The sequence below is a fragment of the Podarcis erhardii genome (assembly GCF_964252035.2).
Source record: "Podarcis erhardii genome assembly, chromosome: 6".
Classification (NCBI taxonomy): domain Eukaryota; kingdom Metazoa; phylum Chordata; class Lepidosauria; order Squamata; family Lacertidae; genus Podarcis; species Podarcis erhardii.
Window position 1 is genome coordinate 54,569,790 of NC_138510.1, and position 23,910 is coordinate 54,593,699.

At 43.5% G+C, this 23,910-nt stretch overlaps 1 protein-coding gene across 1 annotated transcript; it reads right to left on the minus strand.

The window, feature by feature from the left end:
* Positions 1-1,904: 1,904 nt before the first annotated feature.
* On the minus strand, positions 1,905-12,358 carry PDZK1IP1 (PDZK1 interacting protein 1). Its single transcript, XM_081868314.1, has 4 exons — positions 12,187-12,358; positions 5,754-5,862; positions 4,818-4,928; positions 1,905-3,155 (listed from the first exon to the last, which is right to left on the minus strand). The coding sequence occupies exons 1-4, from the start codon at positions 12,251-12,253 to the stop codon at positions 3,047-3,049; spliced, it is 396 nt and encodes a 131-aa protein (XP_081724440.1). The 5' UTR covers positions 12,254-12,358; the 3' UTR covers positions 1,905-3,046.
* Between the last annotated feature and the right edge of the window lie 11,552 nt (positions 12,359-23,910).

A 23,910-nucleotide genomic window follows, 5' to 3' on the forward strand; every position in this document is an offset into this window, starting at 1 on the left:
TGGGGGGGGGTAACCTTTTTTCCCTTTGCCAAATTCACAATGAAGCTACAGGTATATAGATCACACAGAGACACAGGAAGTGCCTGTATGTTTCCCCCTTTGCAGATTTGGGGACTGATTTCCATAGGAGCTAAAGGTTACCCCAGGGGCATAGGAAGGGAGGTGCGGCCCGCCTCAGGTGTCATCCCTGAGGGGGTGACAAAATGGCACACTGCGGGGGCAGCACTTACTGTGGGGGCAGCACTGGCCTGCAGTGCACCTGAGCTGTACGTCTCTCCTGGGAGTGACACGGTAGCTCAGGGCCCTGCGTCCGCCAGCCAGACTCCATGAGCAGCTCGCCATGGCACCACCCTGGGCGGATCGCCACGGTGCCCCCGTGGGCAGCTCACCCCACTCCTGCAGCTCCAGGTACTGGAGCAGCTAGCTATGCCCCTGGGTTACCCATTTCCTTTGTACTGGTGCAAATCTTGGGCCCCTGCAGCTTATTTTTGGACAAGAAAATAGATTGGGAATTCTAGTCCCAGGACTGTGTCATGTCTAGTATGCCCTTGAGCATAATATGTTCAATAAAATGTCTCACATAGGAGAACTGGTTAATAAACAGCCTAGTAGAAAGTGCCTGTTAGAAACTCCAGAGACTGAAGAAAGGTCAGTCATGCTGCTAGGGATGGAGGAGAAATTTGTTTTGCCCACTTTTCGCAGCAAGCCAAACAGATGTCCTGGTCGCAAAAGCATGTGTTTCGTGTTTAAAGTGTGCACAAAATGCATATTTTATGGGGCAAAGAATACAAAAGTATGTTTTTATCAGATTTATCAGATGCAATTTAAATGCATTTTTTTAAAAAAGTCCACAAAAATTGAATCAAAGCACCCATGATTTGGTGTGTGTAAAACTGACATGGAATGAAAATAGGCTGATCCCTCCACCCTTGTTCACCACCAATAATATATAGAATGTAAGAAAATGTGACCTTGTTTACCCTCCCATCCAAATCAACAACTGAGTACTCTAGAGCATCTAGTTTTCTTCCATCTACCCTTCGTCATGTTTTTGACGCTTTGGCATACACCGTTGAAACTTTCCAAGTGTAACTTTGCACCCGGGACAATTGGAAACATTTTTTATTACATAAAAGTGTCAATTGCCAAAACAGAAATCAGTTGTTTGCAGTAATTGACTCTGGCTCTCACCTATCATCCCGTGTTACTTTTGTAACAAAAGGGAGGACAGGGGAGTCAGAAGTGCTATTCTGACAGAGTGCAGCTAAGCACACACTTTAAGAAGAATTTGCTGAATTGGAGGCTATGAGTTGAGGGTGAATCTTGGTCATGCATTCCTATAATATGGGACATACCATGTCTTCAAAAGGCTATAATGTAGGAGTGGATAGAGCAGGACTGTAGTTCCTGAGCTATTTTAAGCCCCCCCCCCAACACAATTTTTAATAGATTCCACATCATTAATTCAAATGCAATGTGATTTTGACTTTAGAAATAGTTCTCTCCCATATTCTAGCATGCATTGACTGCATTTTGAGCTGCACAAAATTTGAATGAAAGAGTCTTTAAGGACACTTCTAGTCTCTAGTATGAATGGGCAGCAGCCTTGTCCATCATCTCCATCTATATGCCCTCTCTCCCAGCTTCACACAAGGATAGAAGCTGTGGCCAGCACCAACAGAGTCTTGGGTCTTAAGGAAGAGAGAATCACCCATACTATAGGATAACCTGAAGACAACCCAAAGAGCAATGATCTGGTAGGGTTGCCAGCAGGGTTGAGAAAGGAATAGCAACTAGGTTTGGGTTTGAATCACTGGGGAAGAAATGGTGGAAGAAATCCTGTGAACTTTTGAAACACAGGATTTTGTTACATCCTGCTTTGCAGGCTGGTGTGACTGTAATTAAAAAATATCTTTATTGATTATTTAAACAATTAAAAATACACACAGTAATCCATTTTACATTGGAAAATTATACCTGGGATTTTGTTCCCACAATAAAACTGTTGACTTAAAAAAAAAATCAATAAGTATCAGCCAACACTCACTTGCGGGTAACAAATCCTCCGCTCATTTGATACATACATGGAAAGAAAAGCAGTTGATTCACATCTAAGGCTTGCATCTGAGCCACATAGGCTTTATTCATGCCCTAATAGCTGGTGTGTCCTTGTGGCAATTCCATAGCAGAGCAAGAATCAAATGAAGCAATCTGGTGGAGAATTATAGGCTTGAGTTGATAATACCTATTTACTGTTCCCATGTAGATGCTTTATTGTGAAGAAAGAGTAGTTTCTCACCAGGAAATTTCCAGGTGGGACATAGCATTGGGCTACAGAGGACTTTCAAGGAGGTCTGTGTTTGCTGTCTATGGCAATCCAGCAATAGCTGCTAAGAAGAAATAATAATTAATCTTAGGGGCATTGCTGGGTACTTAGAAGACTTGGGGCAAAAGTCTGTATGAAGTTTGCATGTGTTAGATGCAAATGCAGACTGGTTTTCACAGCCCCTTGCTTTGCGCTAAGGGTTTCTAGGCAGGATCTTCTGGGTTGAGGACCCTGTAGGTCTTCACAGATTATGATGGTGAGTGACTTTGCAGCACAACTAGGTACCCTGTAAGCTAAATGGGTTTTTTTGCGGGGGGGGGGCTCAAAAGGGAGAGGGGCAGAAGATCCAGGGCCTAGTGCAAGAGACTTGGTTTCAGGCCCCCCGAATGTCTGTGGTGATTATGGAATAACACTAACAATCAGGTTTGGTAAAGATTCTGATGTTGGACTTGACATGATGAGCCAGTTTATTCCCCCCAAGAAAGGTGCACAGATGACCTCAAAACTTAACAGAGGACTATAACAGCAACATGAAATCTGGTGTGGAGAAGTTTTAACATAAAAAGAAATGAAACATAGGCTTCAGTCAGCCAGCAGCCAATGCCTTGTAATTAAATTCATGCACAATAACTAATGTGCAGAACTGGTCTCTTGTATGGAGTCTATAATATGGGCAGGATAAGAAAAGACCAAGAAGTGAGGATGATAGTGATAAAGCTGCTACATGCAAGTGGTAAGAACTTGAATATTGTTTTCACTATGACATTCAGTTGTGTTTCTGCACTCCAACTCGACTTTGTTTTCATAAACATGGGGGCCTTCTTCACTCCTGAAATATTAAGGGACAGAAAATACATATTATTTATATACTTCACTGCATCATACCCAGCTTCCAAGGAGAATGGTAGAGTACGCATGGTTCTTCTTCCTTATTTTTATCCTAATTTTGTGCAGTTAGTCAGGCTGAAAGATCCCAGCAGACCAAAGTTCACACAATCAAATTTTCTAGCAGAGCAGGGATTTGAACCCTTGAAGTAACTGTTACATCTCAAGTCAGAGCCAAGTAAAAGTGGTTTTCATGATGTTTGAAGCATCTGTTTTATGAAATTGAAGTCGGATGCACAGATGCACTAAGGATGGCTATGCACACTCATTCTTTTTTAGAAACAATGGTGCTAATGCAGGGCTGTCAAACAAGAGGCTCATAGGCCAAGCAATGCATTTTGGGCTTCCACTTCCAGTGTGGCCTACGGCATCCCTATTGCACCCCAAGCTATTCAAACTCTTTTCAGATGTCCAGAGTCAACCAATGGAGTCAGGCTACAAAGAGAGTCAGAAGTGGCTGGTACTATGTGCTTTCTTTCCATGCTCTTGAAACTGGCTGGGCACGTGTCAAGGAAACAAGAGAATGAGGAAAGGTGTGGTGATTTGTTATTGGAAAGGCAACATGGATTACAGAGCTGTTTCAGATTTGCAGGGTGGAGGAGGCCACAGTTTTGAAAGACAAAGCAGTGACACATGGGGATTTTTTTTAACATAATGTTCTTAAATTAAAAGAACTCTCAGAGTGGTTTGCAGAAGTAAAATACATATTAAACCAACACAGAGATAACAGGGCAGAAGGGTACAGTGCTAGAGTTCCAAGAAAGCCTGAACAACAAAAAAACTTTTATTAAAGAGTGGAAGCCTGTGTCTTCTGAATAATAGTGGGGAGGATGTTCGGAGGCAGACACCAGCATGGGGAGGGCCACTTCCACTTGCCACCTGATACTCACTAAGTCACTTCCACTTGCCACCTGATACTCACTAAGTCACAGTGTTATTAGCAAGGCTTCCTCTGATGAGCTTAATGATTACTGGGTCTGTGTAGGGGAAGGCGGTCCTTTAGTATCCCAGTCACCAGACACCCTGGGAAACATCCTGTGTTTCCCAAGACTCCTTGTGTCTGGGATCCATGCTATGGCACCACACTAGGTGCAAGGGAACTAAGATGGCCTCACACAGAAACCTCCACTGAGAGCTTCATGGAACTAATAGAAAGGAGAGTTGTGAACACCAAGGAGGTGCTCAGAAGTGAGCCAGGAGGGTTGTAATTAGGATCAGTGGAGAGATTTCAGCAGCACGATGAGAATGGGTGGCACCTCGGAGCGGAAAGGTGGGGAGCATTTTTAGAGGCCAGTTTTCCATGTCTATTCACAAGACGTTACATCTTGTAACTGTGAGTGAATTATGCAAGCCTGCCATGGTCTGCTATGGAAAGGCTGCATGCAAATGGAAGGTGATGAGTGTGTGCATAGACCCCTTTCACATGCTGTCAAAATGTACAGGTGGAGAGAGAGGGTGTGGCTGCTGCATGCATTGGTGGTGGAGGAGTTCGCTCTGGTGACCCTGTGGCCTCTCCTCATGCAGTCTGTAAATGTGGGGAAGGAGTAATCTGAATCCCGCTTTTAGTTAGTTATGCTTTTTTGATATATATAAATATGAAACTAACCTGAAGTCCGCTGCAGTTGTTGAATACCTCCCTTCTGACCCATTTGAAACGGGCAGCTCTTCTTTGTTGCTGCTCATGGAGATTGCTTTGTTTTTCTCCTCAAGGGAATCACTGTGGCAATAATCAGAAGGTACACTAGGAGATCCTACACTTGAATGCCTCTCTTTCTTTCTTTCTTTCTTTCTTTCTTTCTTTCTCTCTCTCTCTCTCTCTCTCTCTCTCTCTCTCTCTTTCTTTCTTTCTTTCTTTCTTTCCTCCCTTCTCTCTCTCTCTCTCTCTCTCTCTCTCTCTCTCTCTCTCTCTCTCTCTCTCAGATTTATAACCTGTGCCTTCAGGACCCAAAAGCACCCCCATTATAATAAAATAATTATAAACAACAATAAAAGTCTAGCAGCTATCACAATAAGGCACAGCAATGAAAACACACTATCATCAGTATAAGAACACATCAAGGTTAAAAAGGTTTGCAAAGTAGAAAAGATTTTTCCTTCTCTGGGGAGGGCATCTCACGTAACTGCCCACCTCAGCTTGGATGCCATGGGCTACTTAAGAAAAGTATCAGAGGAATATCTCAGTATACAGACAGACTGGTAAGGGGTACTTAAGGAAGGAAACATTTGACTATAATTAATTCATTAACTTTTCGTCTCATCCTTCCTCCCAAAAGAACCAATATAAATGTTGGTGTGATTTAAACATAGTGGGGACAGTAGAAGGAAGATTTCAACCCTACTCCACCAGCACTGCAGTCCCAACCCATTTTTTTTTAGGGGAGAGGGGTAAATGCACTTGCTTTACATATTTTTAATAGGGTGCAATCCAGTCAGGTTTCTACTGACATCGCATCTCGTTTTGTCCCAAAGCAGCCCGATACATCAACACAGAAGCCATACAACCATCTTTGGCTGGAATAATGACAGTGGTGGTGGTACTTACTTGTTGTCCTGGCACCATAACCTATTGACAACAAAGGCAACCATTGCCAAAACCAAGAAGACAGTAACTGCAATGGTGCCCTGCACCCATGGCTGGAGGCTTCGCTGAACTGTCAAGAAAAGGGATGAAAACAAGTTGATTGTGGCTCCCAGTACTGGTAGTCTAGCTAGTTCTGTATTAGGCATGCAACACTATGCTCACCAACTTGGTGGGAAGGGTTCATAGTTGACTGAAGGAACATCTGTTCTGCATGCAGAAGATCTTTAGTACAATTACTGAAACAGTGCAAGATCTGAAACAGTGCAGAATCTCTGCCAGCCAGTGTAGAGTAGCGGGTTGGAAACCTCAGGACCAAGGTGGCCCTCTGAACCTCTTTCTCTGGCCTTCTCTCCCCAGGCCATCTCCCCCACCAGCCCTGTGTTCCACCCTCCTGTGTGAAATACATGAGCACAACATCACCCGTGGCTTCCAGCAACTGGTCTTCAGAAACACTACAGCCTCCAACCATGAAGGCAGAGAGCATAGACATTATGGCTAGGACGCATTGCTAGCCTTCTCCTCCATGAATTTGTCCTAGCCACTTTAAATCCTCACTCACCATGTGGGCCCTGCATGGTTGGCCAGAAAGAAACGTGCCCCCTGGGTTGAAAAAGACTCCCCATTTCCAGTGTAGGCAATACTGAGCCAATACTGGCCTGGCTTGCTATAATGCAGCTTCTTATGTTCCCAACTGTAATTTATCTGGGCAGGGTCCGTTTCTGTTTAGTGACAAACTTACTGCTGCTGCCTAATCAAATTAAATAGAAGTAGCAGTATCTAAATAGCAGTACATGTGCATAAATCAAAAAGATTACAATCTGTGCTTCCTCTGCCATAGATGCATTTCTTCCCCTTGTTATATTTTCACACCCTAGACAAGTCCTGAGACAATTGAATATGGGGAATGCCGTGGCAACATGCAATTCATATTCTTAGCTGGCAGAGATCTCTCAGAAAGCAGTCATGTCTCATCTCCCACCAGGTATCATGCTCATCCAGAAAACTGGTTATTAATTCTGAATCAACCTGTGAGGTGTTTGTTCTTTTTTCCCCCTCAGCCTTCCCCCAATAGTTCTGATATTAAGTAGAACTAAAAGCATTTATTTGGGGGGGGGGGTGTTAAATAAATTCTCTTGGGTCAAACTTTCATGGGGAAAGCCAAATTTACAAACCCCCCCCCCCCGATTTAAGTATGTAAGAGTCAGGCTGACCCAAGGTACCATACTTTGTTGATTAAGAGGAAGGACAAGATCATCCCCACCAACTCCATGCACAGAAGGGCAGTTGATGGGCAGTTGAATCTTGCTTCAGCACTTGCTGCCTGAGGGTGAAGCAGCACCAACGCAGAGTGCAAGCAAGGACCCCAGCACACTTTGTGTTCATTTGGCTTTTCTTCACTTTTGGTGTGAAGTGCCTTGTGGGAGAATTTGTGCAGGAGCAAAATCTACTTTAAAAAATAAATAAATAAAAATCCTGGCTGGCCTTCAGTGTTGGCCATAGAAATTATTTCATGTAAATAAATCATAGAAGTTACCTTAAAGGTAATCTAATCTAGTGTTTTGAGCAATGGCAATCCAGCTCCCATGGCCCCATCTGATCTGTGCATTTAAAACAACACCATACCAATTCCCAATCCTTGGAACTGCAGTTTCTTAACATTGCTGAGAGTTGTTAAAGCTAAAGGGACCCCTGACTATTAGGTCCAGTCGTGGCCAACTCTGGGGTTGCGGCGCTCATCTCACTTTATTGGCTGAGGGAGCTGGCGTACAGCTTCTGGGTCATGTGACCAGCATGACTAAGCCGCATCTGGTGAACCAGAACAGCACACGGAAACACTGTTTACCTTCCCGCCGGAGCGGTACCTATTTATCTACTTGCACTTTGACGTGTTTTCGAACTGCTAGGTTGGCAGGAGCAGGGACCGAGCAACGGGAGCTCACCCCGTCGCAGGGATTTGAACCTCTGACCTTCTGATGTTAGGAAGCCTCTATTCCCCTCACAGAGCTACAGTTCTCAGAGTGGTTTAGTAGCCAATTCCTCTTCCCAGGGAACTCTGGGAACTGTAGCTTTGTGATTAGGTGTCTCCGAACAACTCTCATCACCCTTAACAAACTACAGTTCTCAGAAGTCTTTGGAGGATGCTATGGGTGAGATTCATCTAACGAGCCCCATGATCAGAAGCCCTGCTTGTCCCCTCTTCCCTATATGTGCCCCCCGAAATTGGCTAAAGGGTGTTGGGAGAATCTCCCAGAATAGCACACAGGGGAAAGAGAGGGCAGATCATTCACCCTGGCAAGCTGCAATGCTTGCACAGTTGGAACATTCATCATAGCTCAAAGTTGATTTCCACCCCATGATTGTTCATGCAGATGGGGCCAGTGTAAGACTACAATATCCCAGGTAAGCAGCCATCCAGCCACAGAAGGAAAATAAAAAGATCGGAGGTAGGGAAGTAATCCCTCCTCTAGAATTTTCTGCCAAAAGGAAGTGCTTTGCATTCCGTGTTACGGTAAAACCGCGGCCCTGCCAGTGTTGACAAACGCTTTCTTCTCTAAGAGGGCAGGTGGCCCTTTCGCAAGCTTCTTATGACTACCTGTCCCAGCCCATTCATGTTTTGCTGCCTTCTCAAAACCACTTTCCTGGAACAGAAAATGCCCAACCTTTGCCTCACCCTGAATAGAAATCAGACTGTGTTCTCCTCATGCTGTAATCTGTCACTAATTGTTAGGTCGTTCCAAAGAGGAGGATGGTGACTTGGTACACAATAGGCCTGTCAAAAGTGGGGCCAATGTTCCCAGACTGGAATGTGCAACTGAAACTAAAATTTGCAAACATCTCCTTACAGAACTCACTTGACTCTCCTCAGTTTGGAACCGCTGAGCTTTGAATGCTCAGTTAAGTCAATACCTTCTGAAGTGGCAAAGGCCTCCCCTCCCATGTTTGAAATCAAATTCCAGGAGCCTAGTTGCTCAGTAGTCCTCAAACATCTGTGGAATTCTCCATGGGAGGAGGTTCAAAGCTCCAAACAGGGCTACGTGAGGACTGGTGTTCTCCCTTGGTTAATGCTGGACTACAGCAGCTGATGAAAGACAGTCCAAAGGTCTCTCCTGCCATTTTACATCTTGCCTTCCTTTAGAAAGTAGAAGAACATCATTCTGCCCTTTGACTGACACATGCATTGCAATAAAGGAAGCTCTTCTCCTTGGCATCTGGCCACCTTATGCAGAATTAAAATTGGAATTAAATCAAAGGGCACTGGAGGCATTCGTCACTCACCACTATCCTATAGAAATCCTACCCTCTTGTTTTGTCTTTCAACAGTTCTAACAGATCATCCATTAATGTCCAGATAATGTTCAACAGGAAAGGAAAAGGTGCACTGTGTCAGAGGTACTTGTAGGACAACAGTTGGGTTTTGAGTAAATGCACCTAAAGGATTGCCAGCTTCTAACAGAGCCCATATACATTTAACAGCTATGTGACTGGCAGACGGTACCAAGTTAGTGTCAGCACCTGGTATCCTTGGGCAGCTGTTTCCTTGCAGGACTCGCTACTGGTGCCAGTCCTGGATAACATGCCCCTGCCCCCACCCACCATTTACTTTTCCCACAATGTCCCAAGGTAACAGCAGACAAACATGAGGAAAACAGAAAACAGGGAGGGAATGAGGTCTCATAGTTTACAATAGCAAAAGACTTCTTGGGCAGGGGGAAATATAGAACAGAAATGAGGGGTGCTTTTATGAAAGTTTATTGTGAATCAGGTCCATTTTTTGACCATTTCCCACATATCTTTGGGAAAGAGTGGCAAACTATCTGCGAGGGGTGGCTGCCTAGAAAGATGAGGAACATGTTGCCATTGGCAAAGCAAATCCAGAATTCCTTTCTCTCACCCAGACATGTGCAACAGACCAGAATGCTGATGGAGAATGCATTTAGATGTACATCTGCATAGGCATCTGCATGGACATGGCCACCCTCATTTTTCCCAACTAGTTACCGGTATGTGCAACTAGGTCTGATTAGAAAGTGAAAATTTGCTGAGTGCTTTCCTCGTGATGCTATGAATGAAACTGGCATCATGGTAGAGCAGGACAGAGGGTGTTCCCTAGCAATCTGTGCAACAGGAAAACTTCTCCTGTCTCCTTCTGAGTGAGGACAATGAGAGGGATCCATTTGCTCTCAGTGACACTGTCCTGTAACTAAATCTGATTGGCTATGTGGCACCATGGTTTCATCATGTCACAGTGTGATCCCTAACTGGAATGGATCATACAATAAAAAAGTCACAGAAATGCCATAATGAAAAAGCAGCAGCACATTGGAGCAGGCATGGGGTGTGGCAAGGGAGGGAGAGAGTAATGAAATGCCATTTGTGATAGACTGCCTCATTTATTTATTTTTTAAGAGAACCTTTTGTAAATTTAGCACAACTCTAGCAAAAATACAGCTGAAAAATTTCCTGAGTTGCAAACCAGAGAACGACAGCTCTGCCATGTGCCCTGCAGTGTGGGCTCTGCAGCTACCTGCCTTCTACTTGATTAGTGCACACAGGTAAATAGTCCTTTTAAGGGCAGCCCTGTCAGCCCACCTACTCAATGAAACTCAATGAAAGTCCTTTTAAGGGCAGCCCTGTCAGCCCACCTACTCAATGAAACAGCATTTACAAGGCAAAGAATGCAAAGACATCCTTCATGATGAAGGTAGGTTAAAAAAGTGCAATAAACAAAGCTATGTGATGTGCTGCTTTAGCACCTGCAGGCCGGCCAAAATCTGTGCCAAATTCCTCCCAGCCAAAGAGGACTTTAGAAGCCTTGCCAAGGCCATTATGGGCAACATAGTCTGACTATTAGATTGTGGAAGTACTAATGAGCCACAACCTGTGCAATCTTGCAGCTCTTTGTAGCAGGAAAACGCCCTGCCTTTCCAGTTTGGAGCTCAACCACAGAGCCAGCCAGCTGCATGGGAAACTGCTGCTTGGACACATCCTGCACAAAGACTGCAGCCTGGCTGTGTTCAGTGCAAGCTGTCTTACTCCACAGCTTCATTCTAGCTGTTTCATTGGACAGGACATGGTGTCTGCAAAAAGTTTTCATACATAATTGCTGCTGATGTTTCTGGCTTACATCCTTTATAGTGTGTGGCATCCTTCTTGATTTGTGTACAGTATTCATTTATTTGTTGATTAATTCTGTATCCCACCTTCCCTCCCAAAGGAGCCCACATATGCATCAGAGCTGGCAAGAAGAGAGCTTCCATGGTCAGGTGGAACATATCTGCAGATTTTTTTCCCCTCAGAAGTATTTGCAGGGATCCTTACATTCCACTCAGCAGTGCAAAATAGAAGTGAACAGAAGTCTGCCTATGTTGATGTTGGGAATACTCTTCCTGCAGGTTTTGGGGATTTTTAAAAATTCCTCCCATCTTAATTTTGCACTTAACATGAAGGGTGCTGCTATTCAAAGGTGTCAGGGAGGTCAGGCATGGGTGAAGAGGACAAGCATTGGTGGTGTATTGTTCACCTGTGTCACAAAGCAGCCTCACCCCTGGAGATTCAGCTTGCTTGACAAATGCACAGAGCAAGTGACCAAACAAAAATGGCAGTGGAAATAATCTGGCACTCCCACAGCTGTGCTGCAACAGCTCTGACCTCGCCATCACCCCGCTCCACCCCAGCCCAGCTATAGTGAGCCCAGTGTGGGAGGGTAGCTTTGCAGCTCTGCCCCCCATGACACTGGCCGCAACTGCTGCTTATGTTCAGCAGGTGGCTGCATCATGTGCCCTCCTCAGACCATGCCCAGGGACATAAGGCTGTCTGAATGCTCCAGCGTTACTTCATTAGTTCATGCTGGACAACCACAGTTCCTTTTGGTTTACTTAACAGAGACATCTTAGCTCATGCCTGCCCAGAAGTCATGGTCTGTTGTGCCCTAGCAGCTTCCCCAAACTCCAGTGGAGTGGAGGCTGGCTGTGGAAATTCAGTGGTAAACTAAAGGAAGGGAAGAAAACTCTGCAAATTCTATTTTTCCACAGTCAAGGAGAAGGATGGATGAAAGAGATGGAAAGAGATGAGATGAGGGGAATATGGGTGAAGAGACAGCTATGCACATTCAGTTTTTTTTAAAAAAAATCAAAAGCCTATGATGAAGGAGGAAATAAAGCAGGCCAGTGAATGTAGCAATGGAAGATTTTGTCCAAATAAACACGACTAGCATTAAGCAATGCTGGTGTTGGTTTCATGGTGTCATAATTGTTATAATAGAAAGCAAACAAACTTCAGGCATAAATTCAAGTATATACTGTAGAAGCAGAATAAATGTCAAAACAAAAGAGGTCAAATATCAGCTGGGAAAGGTGAAGAAGAATCAGCATCTGCCAAAAAAGAAATCTGTTACCTCTTTGGCAGTTCACAGGTTCCAAAGCGACCAAGAGACAAAAGGTCACAGCCAGAGCAGCATTCATTTCGGTGGTGTGGGGAAGCGACTTTGCTGATCAGTGCCTTGATTTGTTTGCTGTAAGCAGAGGCTCCGTGGACTTGTTCCTTCTCTGAGGAATGCAGGAAGGCAAAATGTGAAATCCGAAGAGCCAAGGTGTATTTGGGCACGCCTCCCTCCCGGGTAATAAGCCTGGTGGATGATCAAGCCCATTAATTGGAGGGTTGCCATGCACCAGCAGCTATGCAAATGGAGCAATTCCAGAGCATTTTAGCAACTTAAAGAGGATTGTTTTTACTTGCTGACTCTTTGCTCCATTGTGCATCAGGTTGTTATGCAGCTCACAGAACTGCATCTTGACTTTCCAGCACCTCGTTAATGGCTCGGAAAGAGTCCAGAAAAAAGAAAAGGGGCTCTTTCTTTGGCCCATACCCCACTGTCCCCTTCTGGTGCTGCCCATGAGTAAAGTCCCCATGGAAGTACAGATCAGACACAACTCTGCTAAGCTTCAGTAAGGTAGTGTCCTTGTGTACCTTCAGACCATAGCCTAAGACACTTTTTCAAAAGAGAGGGGATGTTAAAGCAACCATCTCATATCGATATAAAGATTTATTAGAGAGTAAAACCCCCAGGTGGTTGTCACCAATGGAAGCCAAGGCGGTAAAAAGACTGAACATGGACTCAGATTGGCCAAAATATTGTGAAATTATAGAATATGATGGTGAAAAGCTGAAACTACAGAGTTTTGAGAAATTGAAACCTAAAGTCCGAGACTGGTTACATTATTACCAGATTAATGAAACCTTTAAGCAGGACAGGAAACTAGGATTTCAGAAGGAGAGGTCAAAGTTAGAAACAGAATTGCTAGAACCCAATACTAAGAATTTGTCTAGAATGTATAATCTGCTGCTAAAATGGAACACACAGGATGAAACGGTTAAATCAGCTATGATTAAGTGGGCACAAGATATTGGTCATGATATTATGTTTGCTGACTGGGAGCAGTTATGGACCACAGGTATTAAATTTACGGCATGTAGTGCCTTGAAAGAGAATATAATGAAAATGATCTATAGGTGGTACATGACCCCAGTCAAGCTTGCAAAGATATATCATCTGCCCAATAACAATTGCTGGAAGTGTAATGAATGCGAAGGAACTTTTTATCATCTTTGGGGGACCTGCCCGAAGATTAAGGCCTACTGGGAAATGATCTATAATGAAATTAAGAAAATCCTTAAGTGGACATTTGTAAAGAAACCGGAGGCTTTTCTCTTGGGCATGGTAGGCCAAATGGTTCCAAAGAAAGATAGAACATTTTTTATGTACGCAACAACAGCAGCAAGAATTCTTTTGGCGAAGTATTGGAAGACTAAAGAATTACCTACTCTGGAAGAATGGCAGACCAAGGTGACTGAATTTATGGGACTGGCAGAGATGACCGGCAGAATCCGTGACCAGAGGAGAGAGACAGTGGAAGAAGACTGGAAAAAATTCAAAATCTATCTTAAAAATTGTTGTAAAATTTCGGAATGTTAAGATGTCAAGGGATTGGATATAAAGAATTACAGCTGTAAAAATTGAAATTTAAAAAACTTTAAAGAGAATTAAATATAAAAAGGGATGAAGGATTGCTAAAAAATTTTAAAATAAGGATGCAGTGAAGGGGAGGTTTGGGGAAGTCGTGTTATGTTTGTCTGTTTTTTGTTTATGTTGTAAAATTAATAAAAATTACTTTAAAAAAAAAATAAATAAAGCAACCATCTCATAGTCCAGTCTCCCCTGCTATTCTGTAAACTATCATTGAATGTACACCTTCCCATTTACTCTGCATCCAGTGTGCTCCCACCACTGGTATGGGAAGCAGCAAACATGTGACGTCAGCCACAATCCATAGCCTATCATCTTTCTTAGGAAATAGTATATTTTGATGCATTTTCTTGCATCCAAATGCAGAAAAATAATATACAGTAGCTGCATTTTAAGTGTACGTGGCTTCAGTGATTATCAGGAGCAAAATTCCTCCACTAGTACAATGGTCTTGCCACTTGGCATTCTGGTAGCTATGCAGCCCCTAAGGAATGAAGAAAGTAAACATCACTTTGCACACGCCTTTCTGCAAAAAGCAGGTCAGGGTTTCCTTTGGCAGGGTCTGAATCTCGCCCCATTTGCCAGAGATAGCATGCTTGGTTTATCTAGTTGCACACCACTTGCACTGAATACAGTGGGACTTGTTCCTGAGCAAGCATGCTTATGATCAAACTGAATCTCTCCTCTGTTCCACCAGTCCAAACTGCAAACTAGTGTGTCACCGTTTTCCCACCACACAAACTGCAGGTTTTCCCACACTCATCTGGTTGGCCACTGTAAGAACACGATGCCAGACACTAGATGCATCATTGGCCTGATCCAGCACATTCTTCTCAAGTTGTTGTCTTTCTCTCTGTCTCTCCCCCCGCCCCCGCTTTTTAAAAATAAAATAATAAATAAATTGCAGCCTGAATAAAAAATGGGGGAAGCCCTCTGCCACTTTCATCAACCCTACCAACGATATTACCCTACTCTTGCTTGGGAAACTGTTTCATGTATTTTACTTTGTGCTGATAAATCATCCTTTGCTGCTCAATGAGGAAACCAGCTATTGTGTGTACTGGGATGACAAAGATAGAGAGATTTGTTAACCACCTCCAAATACTTGAAAAGCTGCCGGAAGAAGACAAGTGAGCATTGTTCTCTGCTTCCAGACTGGCAGAGCAGATGATGGACTTACAAGGCTTAAGTTAAAGGAAGATATTCAGGTTAGGCATTGGGGAAAGGTTACTAACTATGAGAGCAGCAGGGCAACAAAACCAAGTGACTTAAGTAGCTGTCCAATCTCCCACCCTGCAAAGCTTGAATCAGAGTTGCTCATTCTGGTTCTCAACAACAGCATCTATTTGTCGGTGCTGGTTTATTATTGATCAGCTTGGCAGATTATCTCAAACCAGAACATGCTGTGAATAATAACTGCCTTGTGCAGAGGAGTCTGGCACTGCATCAGAGGGACTGGGAGGGAAAGCCAAAGACTAGCTGCAGAAGTCCCTACCTTTGAGATTCTCTAACAGGCTATGCATGATAAAATATTGATGTCTAGATGTTCTCTTGTCAGTACTCGTGAACATCGTTGAGCTGTTTTCCCATGTGATTTTAACGACTTGCTCAGATTCATCTACCTGATTGATCAGCCCCTCTGAGGACTGGAATTTCTGCTTGCCAGACAAAATAATACCCCCACCTGCTCCCCCTCCATGTACCCCCTCTTCTGGGGGTTCTCCTAACACAACTTCCCAAGCCAGTGTGGGGGCATGGGGACACTTGGGGAGAGGAGAGGGGCAAGTGCCACTGTGCTGGTGGAAGGCATAGCACAAGGTGCCACTAGCAGGACTCATTCATGTTTCCACTCAGGAAAGAGTTGAGTGGGGGGTATTTGTGGCTTTAATGCATAAATAAAATGACATACCTCTTACTCTTGTTCTCACTCTCTATCTAGCTACCTTTATATGTTTAGGATTTTTTTTTAAAGAAACTCAAAAGACACCTTGTACTACTTTATTGCTTCTTCTGATCAAACAGAAGCTAAATTTAAAAGAGAGTTTTTGGTAAATGCCTGGAAATGTCTACCTAGAAATAATGAGGTGGGGGAGAGGTTGTTTTGTTTTTTAATTTGTAAGAAGTAAGTGTTCTTTTCAATTAAGCAAATTGAATTATAAAACAATGTGGATTGTCACAGATAAACACGAGGAAAGCTGGTCATATATCGCATGCCTCAGCTATGACATTGCAAGATCTATGTTAGGAACATTCACAAAGCAGCGCCATTTTCCTGTTCCTTAATGCCCACAACCACTATTTATTTTCTTGAGATAACAGCCAGAGCCCTGGAATGGGGAAGGGTCATTTCTGGGAACAGGATTTCTGTGCTGACTCAAAGGCCACATCAATTCACAGGAGACAGCAGTGGACTTACCTGTGACTCACTTCTACACAACCGTGTACAGGATTGCCACCTCACGGTTTTCCTTGCTTTATGCTGCTATCATACACATACTTGCATGGAAGTTACTCCCATTGAATTAAATGGGGCACTTCTGAGTAGAAATGCATAGAGTTGTGCTATTAGGTAGCAACCCACTTCACAATGAAGTTAAGCAGCTTATTTTGAACTACCTGGAGTAAGTGGGATGGGAATTTGGCTTATTTGCTCTGGTCAAGCATGATTGGCTTATTTGCTATCTCTAAGACTCTACTCTTTATCTTTGAGGAGCTATTTCAAAAAAGGTTGTTATTATGTGCTTTGAGTATCATGGATTTACCACCATAGCTCTTAAGTATCAGGTGTTAGGGTTCCTTTTACCAGTCTTGCCTTATAAATGAGCTGTAATTGCTTCTCCATTTGGTACAGATGATAGTTTATTGATGGACAAACCATGTAGGTCACAATGGCTGTGCCACTTCATTCTTTATTGGATAATTCTAAACCAGGAATGTTCAAAGTCCATTTTGAGGGGCCTAATCTGGCCCGCTGGTCGATTGAATCCGAGCCTCGTGGCAGTATATGTCCTGGGGTAAAATCCTAAAAAAAGCTCAACAACTTCAATCCTAACAACTTTGGTCGGCCCTCACGCATGTTCACTTCATGAAATCTGGCCCTCTTTGAAAAAAGTTTGGGCACCCCTGTTAAACTAACCTAAAGGCAAGAGCTTTAAGCTGGCTAAAGAGATGTCACATCATTCTCTAACTGATTGATCTGTTAATAAGGTGAAAGTAAAGGACTCCTGGATGGTTAAGTCCAGTCAAATTCGACTATGGGGTGTGGCACTTATCTCTGCTTTTAGGCCAAGGGAGCCAGCATTTGTCCTCAGACAGCTTTTCCAGCTCATGTGGCCAGCATAACTAAACCACTTCTGGCGCACAAAAGACTGTGACGAGTGTCAGAGCACACGGAAACGCCGTTTACCTTCCTGCCACAGCAGTACCTGTTTAGCTAATTGCACTGGTGTTCTTTCGAACTGCTAGGTTGGCAGAAGATGGGACAGAGCAACGGGCTCTCACCCCGTCATGGGGATTTGAACCACCAACCTTCCAATCAGCAAGCTCAAGAGGCTCAGTGGTTTAGACTGCAGCTCCACCTGCGTCTAACTGATTGATCTGTTAATAATCTTGTGCATCTCAAAATCAGACCCGGTTGGTCACAAATGTGAAATGTCAGGAGTCCACTGTGCATTCCTACAGCCAAGCATTGATATGAAACAGTCCACCTATGAGTGAGAATCTTCATGTGAATTGGCTCTTGACTCTAAACAGCAACAATCTTTAGTTTTCATCTGCTTAAACACAACTGTCTTGGTTTCACTGGTTTGTGGCTCTAGATGGCTGAGATTGCATACACATTGTTGCTTGCTAATAACTGTGATGTTAAAGCAAATTTTAAAATGTATCCATTGAGCCCTGAGCTGAGTCATCTGAACTGTACCAACAATATTTTTCTGGTTTCGTGGTCCAGCGGGTGGTGGAGAAACAGTAGAATCATAGAATCATAGAGTTGGAAGAGACCACAAGGGCCATCGAGTCCAACCCCCTGCCAAGCAGGAAACACCATCAGAGCACTCCTGATATATGGTTGTCAAGCCTCTGCTTAAAGACCTCCAAAGAAGGAGACTCCACCACACTCCTTGGCACTTAAGGAAATTGTATTTAAGCTACAATGACTGACACAAACTAGTCCAGTAAAACATGTGATTATTTTATTTAATCTTTCAAGTTGTGAAGAGGAAGTAAGCGGTGAGCAGCTATAATGCCAGGAAGTGCTATCTCCTAAGATTAAATCTCAACCCTTCATCTGATTTATGATTTCACAGTTCTTTCCATAGTAATAAGTATTTTTGAAAAATGAAGCAGGTCCTCATAAATTACAATTCAGTGTTTTAGAGCAGGGGTTCCCAAACTTTTCTCCCCACCCTAAACCACTTGAAACTTGTTGCAGGTCTTGGTGGACCACTTCATAGGGGTTTGTTTTGTTTTGTTTTGCCTATTGCAGTGTGTTGTGCTAGGTACTGCAAGACTTGTAATTGTATTTCTATTGCTTCTTTTATTTTTATTTTTTATATTGTGTTTTATTGTATTACAGTTTGAATTCCATAGAACTGTATAGAATTCCAATTGTAAGTGTTCTTCACTGACATGTTTGGACCAGAGTTGGGGAACCCCTACTTTAGAGAATTCTCTTCCACCTTAAAGGAATGTCTTCCTCTCTGTGTCAGGATCCATCTCATCCATTTCTCAGATGAAAACAAGGCTGTTGGGTTTGCATGGGAACTGCCATCTTACTCCTCTGGAAACGTGAATGTACAAGGGATCAAGAATATGTCACAGAGCTTCGCTGGAAGGATTCAAACATGTTGGCACCATTCAAGCTAAAGTTTAGTTGTGTGACTAATGGAGAGGGAGGTTGCCCCCCCCCCCAATATATCATGATCCCCAGATTCCCAGGTTTCATTTCATAAAAAGAGTAAGTTTCTAGCATTTGTAGAGCCTGTGATATGTACAGACACTATTCTTATAATTTTTTGAGAGAAATTAGCCTGCTACCCCATTCAGTATTTTATTTTGCACCCCCCTGGAACACACACACACCGAATATTTCCTGTGGATGCCTGCATACATGTTTAATCTGGTGACAACCCTGATTGATCTGTGTCAGATTTTCTTCTGGGTAAACATGCAGAAGATTATGCATACGTAACTGGGGGCAACCCCTATTGGACTCAGTGAGACTTGCTTTCTGAGTAAAACATTTTCAGTGAGGGTTTAATCACATCTATCTTTAATTGTATTGGAGCCAAGTCACTTACTTCAGCTCACATTTGCATGCAAAACTGTTGCTAAATAAAAAGATCAAAGGGTGTTTTCATGCATCAAGTTAGATGGGCCATGGAACCTGCTTTTGGTGACAAGGATCAGTTCTGGTGTGTAGAATAATGATAGAAATGGGTGTCACAAGAGGTTCACGATGATAGAATTGTAGAGTTGGAAGGGATTCCGAGGGTCATCTAGTCCAACCCCCTGCAATACAAAAAACAACAACAACTAAAACATGCATGACAGGTGGCCATTCAACCTCTGCTTAAAAACCTCCATTGAAGGAGAGTCCACAGTCTCCTAAGGAAAACCATTCCACTGTTGAACAGCTCTTACCGCCAGAGTTTTTCCTGAAGTTTAGTCAGAATCTCCTTTCTTGTAACTCAAATCCATTGGTTCGAGTTCTACCCTCCAGAGCAGGAAAAAACAAGGTTGGTGCATCTTCCTTATGACAGCCCTTGGGATATCTGAAGATGACTATTGTATTTCCTCAGTCTCCTGAGTGTTCCTGATCTAAATCCCCCTTTCCTGAAGGATGTATTAGCTCCATTGATGAAACAGCACAGGCCAGTGCTTTGGAAGGTGTATATATATCAGATAAACGGCATGGAGGGGAGAGTAAGGCATCTCCCCCAGCACTAGTGACTGCTTTGATCTAAATGTGGGCCTGTTTTGGATCCTGGGTAATCACAATCAGACCATATAGATCTGGAATTTGAAGACTTCTAGGGCAGAAAATGTGGTCACAGGGCCTGTTTGAGCTACAGTGCCTGACTTTTTAAATTGTGCGACTTCATATAGCTCAGAGTACCATTCAAATTGCAAATCCAAAACTGGAGCAAATAAAAAGCAGAAAACGGTGGTCCTTAGAGTGTTGAGCTAAGACTGGGGATGCCCAGATTCAAGTCTCCTCCCAGCCGTGGTGCTCACTGGGCCCACTCATTATCTTTCAGTCTTACCTGCCTCACAGGGTTGTTGTGAGGATAACGTGAGTGGGAAGGGTGAGATAATAAATAAGTAAATGAAAAATATTAATAGCCAGCCACATCAGCAAGTACACAGATACTGTATACAACCATGTCACCCCCTAGACTGTTAACCTGGCAGCGTGTCAATGGATATTGAATATAAAGATCTCTGGCAGACAAGCTGCCTGATAAGCAGCAATGACTCTCTGTTAGTTTTATGTAAGTTTATTTACAAGAAAAACATATCCAGAGCACGGCTTCCCACCTGCTCGCATTAACAGCAGTTGATCAGTCTGACTCATCATCCCTCCCCCAACAGGAAGAACGCCAAAATCCCACCTTTCTTCTCCTTCCCTTCCATTTTTCTCTGAGCTTCTCCAGTCTCCTAGTATGGGGACCGAACGGCTGGCCTGTCTCCTTCCCACTCCCAGAAGACACAGCCTCAGACTCTGGCTTATCTGCTGGTTGCCTGGCAACTCTCCGGCCGACTTACAGCTCTTCCTCTCCTTGGGAGCTAACAGCATGCTCCCTGGGAAGAAGGGGAGCCAGGCTGTCCTCTCTAAACTCAGACAGACAGCTCTCATCTGCAGAGTCAGCCCCTTGCTCGCTTAGCTCAATTTCTGAGGCTGACTCTTCCGCTGCACTCAGGGGGGCCATATTCCTGACATTGAGAATGTCAATGGTTGAGAAAGGCTCAGAAGTAGGGCATCTGCCTTGCATGCAGAAGAACCTAGGTTCAATCCTTAGCATCTCCAGGTAGGGCTGGAAGAGAACGTTCTCTGAAATTATGAAGAGCTACTGCCAGTCAGTGAGGTAGATGGGCCAATGGGTCTGACTCAGTAGAAACAGCTTCCTATGACATTCCAGTTTCATACCAAACCAGCATGGTGAGGATCATCTTGAGCACCGAGATGGTGCTTTTTTGGCTTTCCAAACCTTTGAGGCTCAGGCAGCTCAAGAGGAATCAAATTATAGTCACTTCAGAACGTGACCTGTGGTTAAACAGTTTTCTCTGTGAAAATGGGCTTAGCCATTTCTTGGCAGATCTGTAAGCGATTTTTATGAGCAGAAATGCCACAGAGATAGAAGCAGGGGGGAACCTACCAAAGAATCTTGTTACAATTAAAAGCAGATCGCCCATTTCATCTGAGGTCACTTCTAGATGGTGGAAGGAGGGCAGAAAATTCTCCTGTGGGTCAGCTTCCATGACAGATTATCACTTTCATGTGACTTCCAGTGCTATCAGCCTGGCAACTTATCAGCGAGTGCAGCTTTCAGCCAGAAATATGCTCCCATCTCACTGCCAGTTCGATGCAGGATGAAGATTAGGGACAATGAAATAGTCAATTATTCGACTTCCGGGTTAGCGCGAACGGCTAATGGCGGATTCCCTCCGAGCTCCGGAGGGAATCGGCTCTACTGAGGACGGGTCTTGCCGTGCCGGCGACACGGGGACACCCAGAAACCGCAGGCGCGGAAGCCTGCGGACTTGGTGACTCGGTGGGCACCTTAAGCGCCCTCCCCGACCCACGAAGAGCCTTTTTAAAGGCTGCGGAGAGGGTACGGAGAGTGGCGTGGTGCTGAGAGTAGACCGCTACCTCAGTGGAGTGAAGCCGCAAGCCATGGCCGGAGAGCGCTGACTTTCTTCCCAAAATTTGGACTGGATAACAAAGGACCCGTGAGTAGTGGAATTTGGACTTTAAAAATTTTATCCTGCGAATTCGGCACGATCGGGGGATGTGTTAAAGGGAAGTCCGCACCCCCTCTACTTATAGACGATTTAAAGCAAGGAACGGAGAATTAAGGCGGAATGAACACTGTCTTGATGATTTAAAAGTTTTTCACAAATTTGATAGAAGAAGATTTTGTGCTGGAGAGAAAGGGAATTTTGGAACTTTGTGTGTAATCCCCCCCAAAAACCCGGGAGTGTCCTATTTGGGTGCCGGAGGAAGAAGTGAAAGGAGTTTGACAGCTGTCAAAGAAGCTGTCAAACGGGCGGACAAAGTAAAGAATTTGGTTATTTAACAACTCTTGGAACTAAAGCTGATACATTTGGACTGAGGCGATTGGAAACAAAGTATTGATAATAACAAAGTAACAGATTATTGGAAAAGGACTACTAAATAACTGAAAGCCCCCTAGGGGGAATTAGTGACATTACAATGGCTGCAGAGGGAAAATTACTGGCGGAGATAGAAAAAATGTTCTTTCTCGTGGGAATCCTGCAGGAGCAGAGTATGGCTTTGAGTAAAGTTTTTATGACCTTGAATTCTGAAACAAACAACTCTGCTGAATGCACAAAGGAGACGCATGATAAAAACTCTGCAGCTGAACAGGAAGAGATGCCTTTGGAATTGACAGAGAAGAAAGAAGGAGTTCAGACACTACAAGTGGAAAATACCAACCAGGAATCTGCATTGTTAGAGTATGAGCAAGAAGACCTTTGGATTACAAACCTGCGAAAGATGAGAAAGAAGAAGAGAGAAGTCCCTGGAGTACTTGGAATATTAAAACTAAAAAGAATAAAGCAACATGATTGGGACTTTCCTCTTGAGTATGGAAAACTAGACGGTCTTTCGCAGCAAACACTCTTTAACATTCTGGATGAAAGAAAATATGATGTGACTCTGACTGAACTCCTTCGGGGTCTTAGGACCAACAAACAGGACTTCCAACATAGTTGGCAGAGAGGGACTGACAGAGAATCAGACGCCTCGGACGTGAGAAATCCGGGCTAAAAACTATTATTTGTTTGTTTTTTTCTGGACATTTGTCTGGGAAGGGACAGAAACCGGGGCAGGGGGGGGGGAGAGAATAGAACTATAAAATGTTATGTTTTGTTTTATTTGGTCAATGTGACCTATAATTAATATAATAAAGGGAAAATTTGTGGAGGGGAAGTTAGATCGACCTTAAAAAAAAAAAGAAATCAATGATTATAAAAGAATTGGATAAGTTGAATATAGATAAACAAAAAGAATTTAATTTTTAAAAACAATATGAATATCTTTAAGAGGTTAGGTAAGAACTTGCTGAATTAATTTTGGAACTGGGATGTAAGAGGAGGGGGTGGGGGGAAGTCAATGAAAGTGGGTAAAGAAAATTAGGGTATGCAATTGTATTTGTGTGTTTGTGTGTTCTTGTCTTTGTGTGTGTGTTTGTTGTTATAAAATGAAAAACCCAATAAAAATTATTTTTAAAAAAAAATGAAATAGTCAATTATTCATTCTGCTTGGTGTCCACTGGGCAGCAGAGCTGACCACTTGCAATTAGCCTTTTCGCCGTTCAAAAACCTGCATGTGGGGACATCTTTGAGACAAAGCAGGGGAGAAAGGGGTCCTTTAAAATGGCAGTGTGAGATTACTTCAGACGTGAGCCTAAGGGCCTCTCTGGCCTTGCATTGTTCTCCATTGCACATGTGCTGACCTCCAACCTCAGCTGTCACATGGTTGACAGCATCACATGACAGTTGCCATAAGACATTGCATACTACTTTCGATAGCTAGGGGACCATACATCACACTCAGAGAATACACTGAAATGTAAAAGCTCTTTCTTTATTTTTATTTAAACATGTATTTGCAGGGATTTTCCGGCCAAGTGCTTGCTTTAACATGTAATCAGCGTATCATTCACTCCATTAGGCCTTACTGCCTTTTTTAATGGATTAATGCAATAAAATAAAATAAAGCAAAGTTTAAATGAACAGGAATGCCATTTTAAGACACACACACACACACACACACACACACACACACACACTATGAAGCTCCCAAAGAAATGTGTGTAAACAAATGGTTTGGGGGGGGGTTAAACTGTA

Coding starts and splice junctions, on each gene's coding strand:
- PDZK1IP1 (XM_081868314.1), bottom strand. CDS start 12,253: ATGAATGCTGCTCTGGCTGTGACCTTTTGTCTCTTGGTCGCTTTGGAA. Junction 4,929..5,753: donor TTATGGTGCCAGGACAACAA/GTAAGTACCACC, acceptor TTATTGCCACAG/TGATTCCCTTGAGGAGAAAA. Junction 3,156..4,817: donor ACAACTGCAGCGGACTTCAG/GTTAGTTTCATA, acceptor TTAATATTTCAG/GAGTGAAGAAGGCCCCCATG.